Source organism: Neolamprologus brichardi, chromosome 14 (genome assembly GCF_056152115.1).
Source record: "Neolamprologus brichardi isolate AB-2024 chromosome 14, ASM5615211v1, whole genome shotgun sequence".
Classification (NCBI taxonomy): domain Eukaryota; kingdom Metazoa; phylum Chordata; class Actinopteri; order Cichliformes; family Cichlidae; genus Neolamprologus; species Neolamprologus brichardi.
Genome location: NC_142117.1, coordinates 5,752,317 through 5,765,095, shown reverse-complemented (window position 1 = coordinate 5,765,095; position 12,779 = coordinate 5,752,317). Strand labels below are relative to the sequence as shown.

General features: G+C 37.8%; 1 protein-coding gene across 1 annotated transcript in view; it reads left to right on the top strand.

The window, feature by feature from the left end:
- tox (thymocyte selection-associated high mobility group box) overlaps positions 1–12,779 on the top strand; it is a 58,147-nt gene that overhangs the window by 15,334 nt on the left and 30,034 nt on the right. The window contains exon 2 of the mRNA XM_006808411.2: positions 8,109–8,174. Coding sequence (XP_006808474.2) covers positions 8,109–8,174 — 66 coding nt within the window. The remainder of the gene's footprint in view (positions 1–8,108; positions 8,175–12,779) is intronic.

Sequence of the window (12,779 nt, the reverse complement as noted above, 5' to 3'; positions counted from 1 at the left end):
TTCTGCTCCCCTTTTTCTTGATGCACTGTATTCCACTGTATTCTTTTCCTTTGTCCTTGTCTGTCATCCTAATAGTCTCTCTCTCCCATTTCTCCCCCTTCCTCCGACCCTGACCCACTTAGCTGGCTGCTTGTTATTCAAACCTTTGCTTTACCCACACAAATACAGACTCACATACACAGAAATGAAGAAAGGGAGCAGCAGAGATGAGAGAGAGAGAGAGAGGCATGAGAGGGGAGAGAGTAAGAGATAGGAATTTGGTTCGACTACAAACCTTGCCATCCTTTTTTGTTCTCTCAGTGGTAGGTTTGAGATGCACACTGATAACTTTTACAATCATTTCTGTTTTGTGGTACGACTACTGATAAGCATGTAAGTGTAAGAATGTCTGATTTTAACAGCAGAGTGAAATCGAAGACAAAACACCCAAAACAACACATTTTCACATAAAAGCCACACCGTGCTAATGAGGGTGCTTCCCAATCAGACTGACGCAGAGCTGCTGCCTCAGCCGTGAACTACTAAACCGCAAATTAGTTTTAAATACTAAATTAAACCTAGCTAGCTAGTCTTAATCAGGTACTTACGGTCGACAGGGATTATAAAACTGATGATTTTATATCTACAGGGTATAACACATTACACTAGGTTGGTTGGTTACAGAAATGCCGCCCAGAGAAGGTCACAGGACATATAGACCATTCATTGTACAGCACATTAGGTCTGCAAGCAGAACACCATCTCCAGGATTGCCAGTATCTTGCTAGTTGGGACTATTTTTGCTCTTTTTTTGCTTCTTTCTTTTCTCGCAACATATTGAAATGAATGAGTGTGTGAGGATCACAAAAAGCGATCCTTTAGAAAGTAGCAGAAAACAGAGCTTGCTGTGATTAAGTGGTTAGCACAGCAAGATGGTTCCTGATCTGAATCCACTGGCCTCTCTGTGCCTGCATGGGTTCTCTGTTGGTACACTAGCTTTCTTCTAAAGTTCATAGAAATGCATGTTAGGTTAATTGGCTGTAGATGTGGTTGTGAGTGTGACTGGTTGTCTATCTCTCTGGCATCCGTCTCAAAATGTACCCTGCCTCTTGCCCTGTGGCCCCACCGTGACCTTGGATTGGGGAAGTAGTAGGTTTTGTTAAACAAAAACACTATTGCAATGCTAATAATAAGAAACACAGACTTTTGTCTCAAGCTTGTCTCAAACTTATGACTTAAACTTTGCCAACCTGACACCTAATTTGCTACAAATTAGCTGCTATAACCCTAAACTGGCTAAGTAGTTAAGAAAATTGATGGATGGATTTTTAATATAGAGCTTAAAGTAATTTTGTTTGCAGAGACACTAGTTTCTCCCCTCTGCTCCATGTTTCACCCTGTGTGTATGTGGTGCATAAACACACTGTATATGGATGGAGAGAGGAACAGAGCGATCGTATCTCACATCATCAACTGAAACGATGATATAAGGTCGGTTGGTTTATAGAGAATATAACCCAACTGACTGTGTGTTAATTTTGTTGGGGAAAATCCAGTAACCAGCTTGTTGCCCAAAAAAGTAATGGTTTCAAGTTGTGACTTTTTTTCTTTTAATTTACATGAATGTTTACAATGGTCATACAACAGTACTGTAAACTGTAGCCATCTGCAGTGGGGATGATGTCAACTCTCTCACATAATGTCTTTAGGAAATTAACAATAAATGGCAGCCCAGCTATCAACCAGCTCATTAGTAACCTAAACAGATGAGCTGTGTTTTTGCTGAGATTGAGTATGTTGCACTGCTAATCAGCATTTGTGACTTTTTGCCCCCAAACATAATTGTGGTTTAGGGTTGCAACAATTCATCAAGTAATTTGAATAAATTGATTGTATAAATTCTCGACACACATTCTTTGCCTCAATGTTTCTTTTAAGGCACGGCTCTGCAGCAGATGTTTTAAATGATGTAAACAAAGAGCGTTTCACCCTCATTTGACGACTAAAATCAGACCTCCAATAGAAACTTATTTATGAGCAGCGCGTGAATAAAAAAGTGTGAAAAAACTGCCCACGCAGCCCCCAGTTTTAAGCAAAAACACTGATAACACACTACAGAGAGGCAGTGACGCTGGCACAGTTTAACGTAGAGGGAGTCTTTTTACAAACAGTGAGGAGCAAAGAGGCGGAGCCATTATTGAATGAAAGAAAATATGTTTCTAGCTTCCAAAACAGCAGCGCTGTTCCTGTGATCAGCATTAAAACCTTTACTGGGAAAAAGCTGGTGGGAGTCCTTCATCAAAGCACCTGATCAACAAACTCAGGCGTGAATAAAAGCAAACTTTGTAGCTGCTCCATCCACCACCGTTTGTTTTACACAGAAAAAATCAGCAGTAGGCCTCCAGAAGTTGTAATAAAATATGCAGATGAACTGTTATCTTAGTCTGATACATGTTTAAATTATACAGCCTAATGACGGCCGACAGCAGCCGTCCTATTTTACATGGAAGCCGTACCTGCAGCAAACAGGGGTGCGTCTAAAGGGGGGGATGGGGTGTACTAGACCTTATTAATTTCAAGTTAATTTCGTAACTTTTTTAGATTGAAAGTGAAATCATATAAAATACTGTATTAATTCAACTGCATTAATATTTAAAAATATAACAATAATAACATTCACAAGCCAATAAAAATGAGCCACTGACCTGAAGGTTGTTAAGTAGGCCACTGAATGATTATTAATATTAAATATTGCCTACACGATCATACAATCTGTTTTCAGCAGCACAAAAACACCTATGAATGTCAGAAAGCCTTCCAAGAAGACAGAGTAAGGGTAACATTTTTGTCTTACTTTAGATAATTATCTTTTTTTTTTTATTTGACTTTGATCTTTTAATGTACTTGCAAAAATATATAAATAATTTCATGTAAGAAAATGTTTTCTTTAAAAATTATTATTTTTTGACAGATGTTATATGCAGTTAAACTTGTAAACATTGCAATTTCTAAAATGAAAACCAATGAGCAGTTCATTCTGAAAAAACTGTTTTTTCTCTTTTGAATATTTATTATTGCTCATTGATAAGACAAAAGTATTTTTTACACAATTACTCGATTAATCAATGGAATAATCAGTAGATTACTCAATTACTTAAATAGTCCACAGCCGCAGCCTTATTGTGGTTAATGAATTGAAATGTGCAATCAGTAATAGTCTCTACAAATGTAATGCCCCCACAATGACACTAGTGAAATCGAGAAATATTTGTCCTTGGTAATGTCGACGGCAAACCACCACCTAATGATACCTCGGTCAAATAAATGTTAGTGTTTAGGTTGAGGCTGCATCATTTCAACACGTTGCTGAGCGAATAAGCACAAATTCAAGTCATTGAAAGCAACTGAGATCTCTGTCTGTCCTTCTGACTTAATGAAAAGCCTAATAGATTCCACTCTGCCTCTCAGACTGAGCGCCCGCTGAAAAGAAATCATCACCATTTCTCTCCTGGCTTTTTTTCACCTCTCTGCCCTCATTCTTTCTCATCTCCTCTCTTCTCATGGCACTTACTGTAGGTTGAGAGCTGTATTTGTCCTTTAGATAGCAAGAACACATTAGCCACTTGGCTTAGCATGTATAAATGAGTATTTGTACCCTGGTTTGTAAATGTGGGTCTTGAAATTTTTTATGTTTTTTATGTAAAGTTCAAGAATTGATGAATTGTTATTTATGATTTGCAGAGGGTAAGTGTGCATGGCCACATTAACGCCACAATTTACAGTCTTAAGGCACCAGCATCAGGCTGAGGTTAGATCATACGTCAAAGCAGGTGGTTAAGATAAGAGCTGAGGCAGGTGCTCACATTGGTTGTGCTCGTATGAGGGATATTACGCAGCCGCAAGACTAGAGGAACCTTCTTAAATGAATGCAAGCGGCACCTGAAGTGGAAATTATAAACGTGGATGAATTTGTCAGCTGATCAGTGGAAAGTAGCGCAGACTGTATTGTCAAGCTGTTGCAATACATCCTCCCAATAATAAATTATACTGATGCGAAAAAGTATTTTTGTTTTTTAAGTATTTGTATCCTTACACACTTGGCAACATACATCAGTTATGGTTAACTAACAATTGTTTTTGTTATCAGAGCAAATATATTTACTAATACTTGGTTAATAATAGCGGTTTGAAATAGCAGCCATACTCCTCCTTAAACTATTTTGTATGCAGATATATTTTAACCTATATTAGTTTGTTTGCCACTGTTTTTAATGAGATAAAGAATCAAATGTAGTAACAAATGGTAAACTTGTCAGTCATCAGTCTTGATCCATGATGGTTTTTTGCATGTTGCTATTTGTGTATATTTCTGAAGGGCTTCCCTGTAATTTTTGTGTGTGTGCCTGTGAGATGTCATATATTCAGGTTAAAAGGTCAATGGAAGTCAGCAGGTCTGCTCGTTTCTTTTTGTCCTCTGATTTTTCTGGGAAACCCACACAGAGAAAGAATGGGGAGGAGAGAGATGCAAATCTCACCTTTCCTGTAATTGTTATGTTTTTTTGAGGACGTGTTCCTTGTAAGGCATTAAAAATTAACTGTTAATTCTACCAGGCAACAAGCAACACTGTTCTTTGACTTTCTGTTGACTCTGTAAACCTACACCTCATTTGCATAATACCCAACAGCTGGCAAATGGATAGAGCAGCTACACCTGTCTGTCCACCTGTCACCTGTGTGTGTATGTGTGTGTTAGTCTACAAGAAACAGTGCTTTGCTTTTACCCACCTGTTCAAATGTTGTTCTTCTGTTTGTGTTTGTCTACCAAGACCAAGGATACCATGATTGATTTGAATATGGTTTCTGGATTCAAATACCGTTTTGTTTAGTCCCATGAGTTGTGTAGGCTTTTATTAGTAATAGTCACTGCTGTTTTACACTAAAGCAGTAGCAGTTAGTACCTTTATACCATAATAAAAGTACAGCACACCTAGCCTAGTCTGGCTTTACAAAAATGTGTGAACAAATGTGTCGTTCTAAAGAGCTTAAAGAATTGAAGTTTAGTATTGTAAATAGGAGGCCACTGTTGTCAGTTTGTGAGATTTCTTCCCTCTTAGTAGGGCTGGGCCATATCATACCATCCACGGTAATACCAGTATAATGTTGGGCAACGATAAAAAAATGAAATATTGCGATAGAATATGGGTAAAACGCGCATGCGCAGTGCCTTTGTTTTTATACGCACATGGTGGAAAAAGCATGGCGGAGACATAAAAAAACAGCTGCTTGTTTAAGTGAAAATACATTCATGTTTTTTTTTTGTTTTTGTTTTTTTGTTTTTTTGCCCTAATAAAGTTGTGGAGTTGTAAAGTATTTTGTCTAGTGTCAATTATATCGTCAGTTATATCGTTATCGCAAATTTTCAAATGTATATCGTGATAAATATTTTTGGTCATATTGCCCTGCTCTACCGCTTGGATATTCCACAATCAACTGTAAGTGCTACTATTGTAAGTGGGAGTGTTTACGAACCACAGCTCAGCCACGAAGTGCAGAATGTGTAGTGACAAAGCTCAGTACTTTTGTCCATATACTGTAGTTTAAAAAATAAATAAATCAAGTAATACCAACAAATTTCAGCTTCCGTCTTTGAAAATTAGAACATTTTAAATGATGTGCAGTGTTGGGGAGTAACGGAATACATGTATCGGCCCATGACACCTATTTGCGGCCCGCATAATGACGTGATGAAATATTTAAAAAAAAATTATTGTTCAAAAAATGTTTTAATATGAAGGCAGAGTGTTACAGGCATAGCCCTAAATAATGTAGCTTCATGGGCAGTGTAGTCTGTGCTGCAGGGAGAATGGACTGCCATACCTGTTATGTGTCTGTGAGTGCGAGGTAGGGAGAAAAAGGAGAGTCGAAAAGTACGAATTGTCACCGACCAGAAACGGGAGCTGGAACCATGTAAATATAATAATAACCACTGCAGCCAAAAAGAGAGCCTGACGAGCCCAGTTGTAAGTAAGTTATTAAGACTCGACTGTACACCGTGTTCATGTTTTCCTCCGAAACAATAAGCTCCGTTGGAGCAGCCTTTCAACGCCTCTCTCTGTCTCTCGCTAGCAAAGTTGACCCAGACAACAAAGTAAAGCTATTTTTCGGCTACGAGCCCGACACGAACCCGACGTATTAGCCAGAGGTCCCTTTACTACGGTTTGGAGCCGCGGACCTGTTTTATATACGCCTGGAATAGTTTTCAGCGATTGCTGCAAAAAGCCTTACCTAATGTCCACCCTACTGTTACTCATTTTATATTAAGATTTAAAAATCTAGTTTGTATTGGTATGGCGAGTAACCTTCAGTAATAGTAATAATTCACACAGCAATAGTACATTCATGTAGTTGTAAAAAGCTTGACAATATATTAAGTAATCCAAAGTATTCAGAATACGTTACAAAATACATTTTGGGGCACAATTAATGTAGCACCATCCACGTGCTATAATGCTAGTTGTTAAGTGTAGTTGCACGTTTAGAGCAGCTGAGCTATTTGTATGTAGCTCTGCAGACAGGAAGAGAGAGGCACCATGGAGTTTATTACCCACTTCCAACATGAAGACAAACTAATCTGTATATATAGCAGCAGGAGAACACAAATCATCCATCCATTCGCTTCCGCTTATCCTTTTCAGGGTCGCGGGGGGCGCTGGAGCCTATCCCAGCTGTCATAGGGTGAGAGGCGGGGTACACCCTGGACAGGTCGCCAGTCTGTCGCAGGGCCAACACATAGGGACAGACAACCATTCACACTCACTGTCATTCGCACATTCACACCTAGTGGCAATTTGGATTATCCAATTAACCTATCCCCACAAGCTGCATGTCTTTGGACAGTGGGAGGAAGCCGGAGTACCCGGAGGGAACCCACGCAAACACGGGGAGAACATGCAAACTCCACACAGAAAGACCCCGGCCTGATGGTGGAATTGAACTCAGGACCTTCTTGCTGTGCGGCAACAGTGCTAACCACCGTGCCACCGTGCTGCCCAACACAAATCATATTTAACCTTATTCACATGGAACAGTGAATGACTGTTAACTTGCCGACTTAAGTGTTTAGATATCAAATGAACAGATGAAGCAGATAAACAAAATACAAGAGAAAATTTCATATAATCATTATTTTGCATGTTGATAAAAAAAGGTTAACTGGAACAGTAGGCTAATAGAGACCACCGCAGTTAATGAATTTAGTTTTTTATCACATGAATAGACCTGCTGGGGGAGTCAACTTAGTCTATAAAACACTGCCAGAAACATGTATTTAATGAGCAATTATAATTATCTTCTTCACTATGGATTTCTTTGAACATTAAATGCAGTTAAAATGAAAAACAAATAGAATACTGAAATGTAAAAAACATGTAGACTGTTTTTCTTCTAGTGGCTTGCCTGTGACATGCAGTGACATTAAAACCCTTTGTTCTTTACTGCTGTCTGTGATGTAGGACAAATAAAAGCTATTGTGAAAGAAAGGGCTTCACAGGAGGAAGTGTGGTGCAGATAAGAGAGGGAAATAAGGAAGTAAAAGGCCCTGCATACAAATAGGATGCTCTGTGGACTATATAATGTTTTATTCTCATAGTATATGAGTTGCCCTGATATAGAGTAATATTTCCTGTTGTGTAACAGAAAGTTATGTAACGTGCTTTAACAAATGTCAGTCACACAGTGACTTAAAATGGCAGGATCAGGATTCAGCATATGAAATTTGCAAACAACAAATACTAATATCTGTCATTCGGACAATGTCAAATTCTGAAATAATAGGGTTGTTTTATGGTGACTGGCAAAGACAGTCACTGTTAAATCACCTCATCTCTGTTTGTGTGTGATGGACATGGACAGTAATAAAACAGAAGTGTGTTCACGGCCCTCTTACTCAGGCAGCTTGCAGGATTTTCAATGTCTGAAGAAGATGGCAAACAGATAGTTGACTGGCAGCCAGCCAGCAATCTGCTACCTCCATCTTTACTTATTGTGTCCTTGCCGGCTTTCCGTTATGTGTTTGCTGTGTTTGATTATGGTTTGTTGACATTGTTGCTCTTGCTTTTTGTTCTCTCCAGCTGGATGGGGACACCATGTTCCTGGGTATGCCAGAACCAGGCCTTGACTTCGCCTCAACCAATCAGGTGTGTGTTTATGAGACTGTGTGTGTGCGTTCATTTGTGTGTAGAGACAGAGTGTGCCCAGTGAAGCTGTTTGTTTGACTTTCTGCTTTCAAATCACACTGAGCTGTTCTCTAAATTCCTGTTAAAAGTATGTCAGCAGTAATGTTGGATGTTCCATATTTTATTGAATATGGTTACTAATGAGAAACCATAACGTACGCATAGAGTGCATTTTGAGAAAGTTGCAGCTTCTCTGACGTGCAGCCAAATTATCTTGGGGATATCTTGCACCATGGATCAGTGTAACATGGTGACTTCATGGGATGAATGTTCCCTTTTTTCTAAAATCATGCAGTGTGGTTGTCATTTATCTGGAGTAAACAAAGGCAGCAGGCTGCTCTATATGAAACAGGTGTGTGTGTACCGGTTTAGACATCGTTGTGGGGATCAAAAATTGGAAGTTTACTATACTTGTGGGGACCAACAGCCCTTATGGAGACCAAAATCCCAGTACCCTCAAGTTGGTAGGCATTTTTGAGACTCTAAATATGGTTTTAGTGTCAGGGTTACCATAAGGTTATGGATAGGTTTAGGGTAGGGGTTAGGGTTAGGCATTCATTGTTGATGGTTGGGGTAAGGGGCTAGGAAAAGCATTATGTCAATGAGATGTCCCCACAAGGATATGACTACACGTGTGTGTGTGTGTGTGTGTGTGTGTGTGTGTGTGTGTGTGTGTGTGTGTGTGTATTGGGGGAGTTCGATACAGCATAGTATTACAATGTATGTAGCAATGCAGGGATATCAAATATTGATATTTTATTAAATAAATAAAAATGATCTGGGAATATAACAAATACTCTAATCTTACATACCAAAATCCTGAGATAACGTTAGACAAGCAAACTTACATTAATTTGACTCCACTGAAAACTCAAATTCATATGTGATTTTAGACAGTTTATCACAGTTAATTGCTGTATTATCAGAAATGGACTGCATGTACTTGCCAACTTGACCCCATTCAGTTGCTCACTGACATCAAACTAACTGTGTTATGACGACATTTATGGCAGATTTTATTGACGGTGTCTGAGAATACTATTTTGGAGTTAAAAAAAAAAAATGAAGTGAGATAACTTTATGTTGTTATATAAGTCAGATTTGTCAAAGTTTAACTTTCAGGACATAATTTGCAGTTGAAAAATGGTGATAGATTGCAATACATGTTATTGCAATACTTACCATATCACAAAATGTTAAAAATCCCAATAATACTGCATTGTGAATCAGGGCTGCAGCTATCGATTATTTAAGTAATCGAGTAATCTATCAATTGTCTTATTAATGAGCAATAATAAATATTCAAAAGAGAAGAAACACTGGTGTTTCAGAATGAACTGCTCATTGGTTTCCATTTTAGAGATTACAGTGTTTTATAATTGTATACAACATGTGTAAAAAAAAAAACAAAACAAACAAAACCCAACACTTTCATTGTATTTATCATTTATCATTTTACATTTATTAATGTATCAAAATAAATTTTTTACTTCAAAAATATGTAAATAATCTCAAGTACATTAAAAGATCAAATTTAAATAAAATAAGACAAATGCAATCTAAACTACAGCATGCAGAAATGTAGCTTTACTATGTGAACTTGGAAGGTTTTCTGACATTAATAGGAGGAGTGTGTGTGTGTGCGCGCATGTGTGCATGTGTGTTTCACTGTTTGAATATACATAAGTTGGGTAGATTAGTTTACTAAGAGGGGGAAGTTGAGATTTAGGGATTAGTTTGAAAAACCAATGAGACAAAGCAAGTCGTATCACCTGTATTCAAAGTTGTTATAAGGGAACTCGTGATGAGGACTACTTTGTAAACAGCTGCACTTTACACAGCAGGGCATCACAGGAGAAGAGAAAAAGGCCTCCTATCTATCTCTCTATCTCTCTATCTATCTATATCTATATCTATCTATATCTATATATATGCAGTTTTCTCACTATGCTCTCTTTGTAAATACCAACGGTATGTTTCTTTACGCCAAAACCCAAATTGCACTGGCACAGCACCCCTATAGAAAAATTATTTTAATCAAATAATTGTCATTGTCAATCAGAAGTGTTTGCTGGTCATCCTAAATGTGGGAATAATTGTTTTTCTTTGTCTTCTGTGATACAAACTTCAAATCCTTGAGTTTTAGATTTGTGGGGGGAAAAAGCACTATGAAGGGTCTGCTTTCATTTAAATTTCAACTTACCTGAAAATATGCTCATGAAAAATGGGAAAATTTCCACTAGAGAACAATTGTTCATTATATAAAGTGAGATCTAGGTTTAACAGTAGGGGACTGGATATGTACAGCTGTCTTATGTCCTCTCGGTGCAGTGACCAACATAGTAAACATCAGCTGTTACAAGATAACTTAGCAACAGCCCTAGAACAGTACACTGCACAGACTACACAGCAAGTGGGTGTTGCTGCTTTTGAAAGTACACTTCAAGCTCCTAAGGGAAGCCTAAGATGTGTGTTTGTTAGTGCAGAATTACCTCACCACCAAGCAAAGCCTATATTAATAAGATGCACTATATAGATACATTATTCATAGAGTACAATATAGAGAATATTGTGCAGTAAAGAAATACATGATTTGATGTTTTATTCATAGTGTTTTGCCATAAGAAGATGGGGAGTTGTGTGTGTGGAATAAGAATTTATGGCTTTATTATCGAATCACCACTGCCTTTATAAAGGCAGGTTGTTGTGATGAATGGAACCAATTTCAGTCAAGTCTGACCCTCATCCTTGTCATTTTTGGAAATGTTAATGGAGTGGCAGTAATGTTAGTGTATTAATGCAGAAACAGGGAGAAAGACAGGTGAATCAGTGCTTTGGAAGGCATAAAAATAATACGTGTAGGTTTGCAGTCTAAAGGTATTGTGATTTTAACGGTAAAAAAAAGTAAAGGTGACTAATTGTTGAATTCACTTCACTGATTAGCCTATGAAATAAATTCATAGAGTAATCAACTAGTATGGGTAAGACAAGACATCGATGCAGAAATATAACGCGTTGGCTTCCTGTTCCGCTTTACAAAATCACTGTAATGTGATACCATCTAATAGGGCTGCTCGATTATGGCAAAAATGATAATCACGATTATTTTCACTGAAATTGAGATCTCGATTATTTGACGATATTTATTTAACAATAACAATGTATTGAATACTTTAAAGATTGTCAAAAAATAATATAAAATAGTGTGCAAATACTGATAACAGTGCAAATGTTTGCAACATAAAAAATAAATGAAAAATGTAAACATCTATGTTTAGTGAACTTTGCAGTGTTGCTCTGTGGTGCAGCTACAAAGTAGCAAAGTTTACACACTGTGTCTACTTCGTCTGACTCCGCGAACCCATAATGTTTCCACACCACTGAAGTTTTTTTTACCTCTCTTTTCAACCAACAGCAGTCACTCTCCTCTCCAAATAACTTCTGCTTAGCTTTCCGAGCTTCCCTCGGGTCCTCTTCTTAATTGTTGTGACACGTGTTCGAAATGCAGAGAGGTGCGCTCGATTTGCCACACGGAGCAGCGCGAGAGTAAAGCACGAGGGAGGGGCTAATAATCGGCTCAGTCATTTTTAATGATCGTTGAAAGCCCAGATCGTAATCGTGATTAAAATTCGATTAATTGAGCAGCCCTACCATCTAATTATGGACACTGCAGTGATGAGGAAAGCGATGATGGTGTTTACCATCACATGCTTATATTTATTGTAGAAAACTTTAAATAATGTGAAAATTGACACTCTTCAAACATTAATTGGTCTGGAATTTCATGCCCATGGGAATTTTTTTTTGTACATCATTCATGCATATGCATACAAAACGTTTTTGTGTAAGAGAGTAGCTGTATAATGATTAGTAACTGCAACTTGATTTCTGAATTTAGAAATCTTCACATTACTGCTTTACAGACAAATGCACCCAGCACTGATTTAAGAGTTACATTCTGATTCCTACAATAGTTAGTGTAACAGTAACAAAACACTCAGAAAAGACGCACTGGTCAAACATTATCTGTTCTATCTTAATGTATCTGCGAGCCATTTGAAGCTGTCTCAGTAACCAAATGGTATTTTAAATGCCTCTGACATGTGTGGAACTTTGTGCTCTCTATGACCTTTCACATGTACATTGTCTTCTTTTGATGCAGGCTAAAGTTCACATACTTGTATTGAATGCTGTTATGTGATGTTCCTATCAAGTGGTTAAAATACTTCCACACAGTGCAGCAGAATTTTATGAGAAGTCATCTGACCCTTTTTTCCATGTTGCTGGTTTACAACATCATGGAACAGATGATTATATATATCATCTGATAATGGTGCTAGGTGTTAAACCTTCTCCAAAACAAAACAAAAGAAAACTCACTTTAAACCTCATGGTAGTGCTAGAGGAAAAGTCAGAGCATCAGCAAAGTCATGAAGATTCGTGGGCTGATACAGAATATCAAGCATAACAGCACCGAGGCAAATAAAAGGGTGGGAAAAACTAAACTGCTGAGTGAAGAAAAACTGACCTGCAAATCCAAGAATATGGAGGATGTATTCGAGAAAA